The sequence below is a fragment of the Carlito syrichta genome, unplaced genomic scaffold, assembly GCF_000164805.1.
Source record: "Carlito syrichta isolate Samal-C Ts95f unplaced genomic scaffold, Tarsius_syrichta-2.0.1 Scaffold313443, whole genome shotgun sequence".
Taxonomy (NCBI): domain Eukaryota; kingdom Metazoa; phylum Chordata; class Mammalia; order Primates; family Tarsiidae; genus Carlito; species Carlito syrichta.
The window spans coordinates 289,150-297,797 of NW_007257539.1; the positions used below are offsets into that span (position 1 = coordinate 289,150).

Here is an 8,648-nt window from a genome sequence, read left to right on the forward strand (position 1 = left end):
GGAGCAGCCACTCCACTCCAGTCTGGGTGACAGGGTGAGACTCCAACTCAAAAAAAAAAAAAAGACAAAAAAACCCTCTTTTAAAATTTATTTATTCACTTATTTTGAGTCAAAGTCTCATTCTGTTACCCAGGCTGAAGTGCAGTGGCATGTTCTTGGCCACTGAAGCCTCGACCTGCTGGGCTCAGGCGACCCTTCCACTTCAGCCTTCCAAGTAGCTGGAACCTCAGGCGTGTGCCACCACGCCTGGCTAATTTTTTTCTGATTTATTGTAGAGACCAGGTCTTGCCATGTTGCCCAGGCTGGTCTTGAACCCATGGGGTCAGTCAATCCTGTCGCCTCAGTCTCTCAAAGTGCTGGGATTATAGGTGTGAGCCACTGACCTGACTGATAACATCTCTTAAAATGTAGATTTGTAGCCAGGTGTGGCGGCTCACACCTATAATCCCATCACTTTGGGAGGCTGAGGTAAGAGGATTACCTGAGCCCAAGGGTTCCAGACCAGCCTGGGCAACATGGAGACCTCATCTCTGTAACAAACCAAAAAATTAGCCGGGTGACTTGGAAGGCTGAGGTAGAAAGATTGCCTGAGCCCAGCAGGTCAAGGCTGTAGTGGCTATGAGTGTGCCACTGCACTCCAGCCTGGGTGACACAGCGAGACTCCAACTCAAAAAAACACCCCAAAAATAAATAAGTAGTTTTTTTGTTTTTTGGCACCCCCAGTATACGTGATGGAATACTATTCAGTCATAAAAAAATTAAATCATGGCCGGGCTTGGTGGCTCAGTCAGTAATCCCAGCACTTTGGGAGGCCGAGGCAAGTGGACTGCCTGAGCCCGCAGGTTCGAGACCCACCTCGGCAACTTGGCAAGACCTCGTCTCTATAATAAATTTAAAAAAAAATTAGCCAGGTGTGGTAGCATGCGCCTGTAGTTCTGGCTACTTGGAAGGCTAAGGCAGAAGGATTGCATGAGTTCAGCAGGTCAAGGCTGCAGTGGACGGGAGTGTGCCACTGTACTCCGGTCTGGAGACAAAGTGAGACTCCAACTCAAAAAAAATAAAAAATAAAAAATAAAAAAAGAAATCATGTCATTTGCAGCAACATGGATGGAAGTGGAAGTCATTATGTTCAATGAAATAAACCAGACACAGAAAGTCAAATATCACATGTACTCATATGTAGGAGCTAAAAAAGCTGACTCATGGAGGTAGAGATAGAATGATAGTTATCAGAGGCGAGAAAGGATTTTGGGGTGTGTGTGCGTGTGTATGTGTGTTGCAGGGGATAAAAAGAATGTTGGTTAGTGGTTATAAACATAAAATTAAAGCCGGGCTTGGGGGCTCAGCCTGTAATCCCGCGCCTTTGGGAGGCTGAGGTGAGTGGATTGCCTGAGCCAGCGGATTCGAGACCCGCCTGGGCAACTTGGCAAGACCTCATCTCTACAATAAATAAAAAAAAAAATTAGCCGGGCGTGGTAGCGCACGCCTGTAGTTCCAGCTACTTGGAAGGCTGAGGCGGAAGGATTGCCAGAGCACAGGAGGTCGAGGCTGCAGTGGCCGGGAGCGGCCACTGCACTCCAGTCTGGGTGACAGAGACTCCAACTCAAAAAAACAAAAACAAACACAAAAACAAAACATAAAATTATACAGAAGAAATAAGTTCTAATGGTTGATAGTAGTAGAGTTGAGTGATTATAATTAACAATGTACTACACATTTAGACATAGCTAGAAGTGCGGATCTGAAATGTTCTCAACATATAGAAATAATAAATGCTTACAGTGATATCCTAAAGGCCCTGACTTCATCACTATACATTCTATTCACATAACAAAATATCATATGTACCCCATAAAATACGTACAAATATTGCATATCAATAGAAAAAAATAAGCAAAACAAAACAAAAAATGCCATATAAATTAAAGAGACTAGGCAGAAAAAAATTATACACTATATGTGAGTCCATTCATGTAGAACTCCAAAGAGAAGAAAAACTAATTTATGGTGTCAGAAATTATATAGGGCCGGGCTCGGTGGCTCAGCCTGTAATCCCAGCACTTTGGCAGGCCGAGGTGAGTGGACTGCCTGAGCCTATGGGTTCAAGACCAGCCGGGGCAATTTGGCGAGACTTCATCTCTACATAAATCAAAAATTAGCCAGGCATGGTAGTGTGTGACTGTAGTTCCAATTACTTGGAAGTCTGATGAGGAAGGATCACCGAAAACCAGCAGGTCGATGCTGGGTGGCTGTGAGTGTGCCACTGCACTCTAGGATTGCCTGAACCTGCGGGTTTGAGACCAGCTGGGACAACTTGGCAAGACCTCATCTCTACAATAAATCAAAAATTAGCCAGGCATGGGAGTGCAAGCCTGTAGTTCTGACTACTTGGAAATCTGAGGTGGAAGGATCGTCGGAGCCCAACAGGTTGATGCTGGGTGGCTGTAAGTGTGCCACTGCACTCTAGCCTGGGTAACAAAGTGAGACTCCAACTCAAAAAAAAAAAAAAGAAATTATATGGTATTTTTGAGGGATGGCTGAGGGGTGTTCACTGGAAAGGGATATAAGAGATCTTTTTGCAATGACAGGTATCTTGTTTTGGGTGATAGTTATTGCATGGGTTTGTCAAAACCTACTATATTCAACACAATATTTGTGAATCTTATCTTATATAAATAAATCTCAATTAAAAAATAAGCTGTTATAGAAGTGGTATGAGGGTTATTGGTGATTACTGAAGGTCCTTTTCTAAATTTAATGTAAAATGTTAAAAGATGGCCCAAAATTGAATTTTTGATTATTTTCCTTTTACTTACCCCAAGAATATACTGACAGGAATGAGGCTCTAGCATATATACAGTAACAGCATGAGGAGAATCTGATTCTTTACACCTAAAACAGAGAGTACTTTAAGGTCCTGCCCAAATTACATAAGACTATTTAAGTAAAATAAGTCTATGAAGCTGTAAAAATTCCATTTAACTGGACTCCATATAATTTAATAAATAATATAAATACTATAATTTTTTGGGGGGGGTTGAAGTCTCACTCTGTCACCCAGGCTGGGATGCAGTGGCAGGCTCCTGGCCACTGCAGCCTCGACCTGGTGGGCTCAGGTGATCCTTCCACCTCAGCCTTCCAAGTAGCTGGAACTACAGGCACGCGCCAACATGCCCGGCCAATTTTTTTTTCATTTACTGTAGAGATGAGGTCTTACCAAGTTGCCCAGGCTGGCCTCAAACCCGTGGGCTCAGGCAATCCTCTCACCTTGGCCACCCAAAGTGCTGGGATTACAGGCTGAGCCACTGAGCCTGGCCAAATAGTATAATTTAAGAATTAATAATTATACTTTCTATTTATATAAAACTTTTGTCCATAGAAAGCAGGCAGAAGAAAAAGGCACAAAGCATGATTTGATGGTCTTAACTTACTTTAGTTTTACAGTCACTTGTCTTGGTTTGTCAGTTATATCACAAATATCTCCATTTCCATAAAAATGTGACACCATCCTGAATCAAAGAAACATACAACTTTATTAAACTAAAATCTCACTAATTCAGAATAATTGTAATGGGTAGGGTGAGATGGTTAGAGGGATCAGTTTTGTATTAGTTTAAGACAACTGACTATAAATATCCTTTAAAAATGTTTTTAGAGTTATTTCAGAGACAATCCTTCAGATTTTATAAAGAGAATATAAATTAGAGATACTTTGTACTGGCTTAATTAATAATAATGACCTTCAACTTGCATATTATTTATTTGTATACAAATAGTTATGGTTAGACTGTAAAAAAAAGTTCTTGTTTTCTGAGTTGGAGTCTCACTCTGTCGCCCAGGCTGGAGTGCAGTAGCATGCCCACAGTCATCGCAGCCTAGACTATCTGGGCTCAAGATGATCCTTCCACCTCAGCCTTCCAAGTAACTGGAAGTACAGGCATGTGCCACCATGCCTGGCTAGTTTTTTGATTTATTGTAGAGATGAGGTCTTGCCATATTGTCCAGGCTGGTCTTGAACCCATGAGTTCAGGCAAGCCTCTCGCCTCTGCCTTCCAAAGTGCTGTGATTACAGGTGTGAGCCACGGCACCTAGCCTAGTTCTTGTTTTAAAGTTACTCATTTCAGCTGGGCTCTACAAAAAAAAAAAAAAAATAGCTGGGCATGGTGGCACATGCTTGTTGTTCCAGCTACTTGAAGGCTGAACTGGAAGGCTTGCCTAAGCCCAGTAGATCAAGGGTGCGGTGGCCATGAGAGTGCCACTGCACTTCAGCCTGGGTGACAGTGAGATTCCTAATGAAAAAACAAAAACAATAAAGTTACTAATTTCTCCAGCCTAGTATACTGTTGTATTTCCAACCTCCACCAGGCTACTCCCATTAAAACACTGTGCTGTAGGTACTATAGTACAAAAGCCATGCCTGGGTCAAGCTACAAACCTCAAATGAGCAGGCTCCAAAGAAAAGCTTTAATTCTGTCAGTCTAGCACTCCCCGGGCTTCACTATTGCACATAATGCCATATACTCTTTTCACATAAAACATATACTGGCAAGGATAAGACAATCAATTAGTATATTATAATACTTAACGTCTATGTCTTAATTTTGCTAACTTTGATTTTGGTTAGCCCCAAAATCACTCATTCAGCACACTCTGAAAACAATCTCAATACCATCTGCTCTAGGAAGGACAAAGGTTAACACCCAAGAAGAACAAAGGATGAATACTTTAACCCTTTGCACTCAAGAGACATCTCACAAATCACCTACCAGTAACTCAACCGCACTTTTTTTTTAAGGAAATAGTGAAAAACGAAGCACTTCATATTAAATAGTATAGCGTTGGAACCAGTTATTTTTCTTATATTTTCCTAAAGTGTGGTAATGTGCGAAACAATCACCGACATGCATTGCAGGTTCATTGATATATGTTGTAAAAGAGTAATTTGATGTCTTCCGACCTGGTGTTTTTCTATTTGAGCAGACAATAATGTCTCATTTTCTTCCTCTCACATTAATAATATGTAATTTATTGTCCAGTTTGTTGTTCGAAGAAGATGAGGAATGATGCACTCATAATTCCTGAAAATGGATCGATCATATCTCAGTATCTCAGTATATATTCCATCTCTTCATTTGCTTTTTCGGGCAATTTGAATGGAAAACTTCAAGAAAATATATATTTTCAAAAAATTTATGTCTGCATAAGTTTGTTCTGTATAATCACCAGCAATTTCTTTATGTCTTCTGAGAGGTAGCATTCAAGTGGTTTGCTACATTTGAGATGTCCCTTCAGAGGACACCTCAGTTATTCTTGGAAAATGAGATTAATTTACTTCTGTTAGGACAAAATATACCCATATAGCCCAAAAGAGATGTGAAGTCGTTTTTTAAAAAACCAGTATTTTTTTTAGTCAGGGTCTCACATTGTTGCCCAGGCTGGAGTGCAGTGGCACAATTATGGCTCACCACGGTCTCGACCTCCTGGGCTCAAGCAATCCTTCTGCCTCAGCCTTTCAGGTAGCTGAGACTACAGGCAAATGTCACCATGCCTGACTACTTTTTAACTTTTTGTAGAGATGAGTTCTTGCTATGTAGCCTAGAAAAGCCTGCCTTTTCTTTTATTTTTAAAATTTTAAAGATGTGAGGTACAATTCAGGGTTAGGTACGTAAGTGGTCATCATACAGGTGAAGTTTGGGCCTCCTACTGGTCCTCACTTCGCTTAGTTTGGAATCAGGTACGCTTATTAGTGTTATGTGCCCCCTTCTCCCCACCTTGGCAGTGACCTGCTACTGCCAATCCCTTTCTTACAGTATTATGATAAATGTTCAAAGTCTCACTTACGAGTGAGAACATGTCATACTCAGTTGTTTCTGTGATAGATCACTGAGTGTGATGGACTCTAAGTCCATCCAAGTTGTTGTGAGGCCCATAATTTTGTCCTTCTTTATAGCTGCATAATATTCAATCATGTATATGTACCACATTTTAAAAATCCACTTCACTTTTGATGGACAGCACGGGTGAGTCCGTTTTTGCTATTGTGAATAGTGCTGCAATAAACATGTGTGTGCAGGTATCTTTTTTTGTAGAATGATTTGAGTTCCTCTGGAAGGTCGATTTTTGATCTTTTAGAAATGGCAACATTGTTTTCTACAGAGCTTGTACTAGTTTACACTCCCACCAACAGAGTAGAAGAGTGTTCCCTTTTCTCTGCATCCTCTCCAGCACCTGTTGTTTTTTGAGTTATTAATAATGTTCATCCTGACTGGAGTTAGGTGGTACCACAGCGTGGTTTTGATTTGCATTTCTTTGATGATTAGTGAGGCTGAGCATTTCTTCAAGGTTGCTCATATGTCTTCTTTTGAGAAGTGTCTTTTGCCCACTTTTTAGTAGGGCAAAAGACCTTTCTTTCAGCACATTTGAGTTCCTTGTAAATCCTGGATGTTAGGTCTTTGTCAGATAGACAGTTGGCAAACATTTTTTCCAATTCTGTGGGCTGTCTCCCCCACCGTCTTAATGGTTTCTTTTGCTTTGCAGAAGCTTTTCAGTTTGATGAGGTCCCACTTGTCTATCTTATCTCTTATGGCATGGGCTTTTGATCAGGAATTGGTTGTCTATTCCAATTTCTGTAAGGGTGTCTCCCACATTTTCTAAGATTCTTATAGTTTTAAGTTTTATGTTTAGGTCTTTGATCCACATAGAGTTGATTTTTATGTATGGAGATAGGCAGGGATCCTGTTTCAATTTTCTGTATGTGGACAGCCAGTTTTCCCAGCACCATTTACTGAATAGGTTCTCCTCTCCCCAGTGGTTGTTGGTAGAGACTTTGTCGAAGATGAGTTGAAAAGCCAGTATTTTCAACTATTACCTCACAAAGGCTAAGTAAGAGGATTGGGACAGGCAAAATAAAAGGTTAAGTAACAAAGAAAAATGCCAGAGTATATTTAAATAGAATTAAGTATCTTACAGAGGTAAAAATTATACATGAAAGAGATAAATACTTAACAGCAGTCTCAGTTTTAATAGAATCAAGCCATTGCTGATAATACCATCAACACTCTTACTAATATACTACCACCATTGTTAAGGGAAACAGTCAAAGCTTACTCCATGCCACTGTCAGGCACTGTCCTTTACATAAATTACCCATCTAAATGCCACAACAATCCTATGAGGCAAATATTATTAGACAAGAAAAGTGAGGGATAAAAAGATTATGTAATTTGCCCAAAGTATTAAGTGAAGAACCGGCATTTAAATCCAAGTAGTATAACTCCAGAAGACCGTGCTCTTCATAGTCATGTGTTGTTTCCCCAAGACCAGAAAACTCACTTAAAAGATACAAGATGTCCTAAAAAACTGACCAGGGATTTTACTCAAGTGTTATACATTTTTATGTTTTTCTATATTCTGAGTTTTAGAAATTCTACTAATCAAACCCAAAGGCAAAGAATCTTTACCTGACTGTCTGGGTACCATCGTCTTGAAGATGATAAGCTCTAGCAGCATTCTTCTTAGCCCATTCAATATGTTCTTCTTGGTTCCATGTTCCCACAACCACTGAGGTTTTCCCACTATCCTTGTCCTAATATATAAAACAAATTTGTGATAATGCAATGCTTTGATATCACCAAGTAGACATTTATGCAGATGACCTGACCCTCCAGTAAGCTACAGTCCTTTTTTTTGTGTGAGTCAGTCTCACTCTGTAGCCCAGGCTGGAGTGCAGTGGCATGATCACGGCTACCGCAGCCTTGACCTGCTGGGCTCAGGTGATCCTACCGCTTTGGCTTTCCAAGTAGCTGGAACCACAGGCATGCACCACCACACTGACTAATTTTTTGATTTATTGTAGAGATGAGGTCTTGCCAAGTTGCCTAGGCTGGTCTCGAACCCCTGGACTCAGGCAATCCTCTCGCCTTGGCCTCCCAAAGTGCTGAGATTACAGGCTTGAGCCACCACGCCTGGCTACTGTGAATCTTAAACAATCTGTGGCTTCTTTTACCCTGCAGCATATCTTCAACCTGCTTCTACTCTCTCTTTCAACTGTAAACCTTCAAGTTATACTGGCCTTCACACTACTCATTTGACATTATGCTTATCTCTGTACCAAACTGTCCAGAAATCCTTTTCCTTATTCTGTCGTTACTATTTTTCAAAACACTATCTTATATGTGGACTTCCTTCCTTCCTTTTCTCTCCTTCCTCCTTCTTCTAACACCTTACCTCCCTTACGTCATATTTTATGCCAGGCAAGTATACTAGGCACTAATATACACTGGACTAGTAGAATTAAAAATCTGTACAGTGGCAAATAAACATGGAGGGCCAGTGTCCTAGTGGAGCTTGTTGCCCAAAGGAAGAGATAGCCATTAAGATTTTTCAGCACTAGTCTGTAAATCCCAGACACAGAGGGACTAGAGCAGCAAAGTGAAGGGGTTAAGAAGCTGGAACACAGAACCAGACTGCCTGGATTCATTTCCAGTTTCATCATTTGCTACCTATGTGATTTTAGCCAAGTAAGTTAAACTTTGTTTCTGTTTCCTCATGTTGCAATAACATTATCCATTTTTTAAGGTTGTTATGAGGAGCAAATGAGTTAATATGTGTAACGTACTTAGTGCCTGGCATACAGTGAGCACTATATA

At 40.7% G+C, this 8,648-nt stretch overlaps 1 protein-coding gene across 5 annotated transcripts in view; it reads right to left on the minus strand.

Annotated features, from left to right (window-relative positions):
- The window catches only part of ERLEC1 (endoplasmic reticulum lectin 1), a 34,553-nt gene that overhangs the window by 4,494 nt on the left and 21,411 nt on the right, over positions 1-8,648 (minus strand). For 3 of the 5 annotated variants that reach the window (XM_008070477.2, XM_021718777.1, XM_008070475.2), the window contains 3 exons: positions 7,461-7,585; positions 3,432-3,509; positions 2,817-2,892 (listed from right to left, as the gene is read on the minus strand). In XM_008070477.2, the coding sequence (XP_008068668.1) occupies positions 2,817-2,892; positions 3,432-3,509; positions 7,461-7,585 (279 nt within the window). The remainder of the gene's footprint in view (positions 1-2,816; positions 2,893-3,431; positions 3,510-7,460; positions 7,586-8,648) is intronic. The other 2 variants (XM_008070476.2, XM_021718776.1) reach the window with 2 other exon arrangements.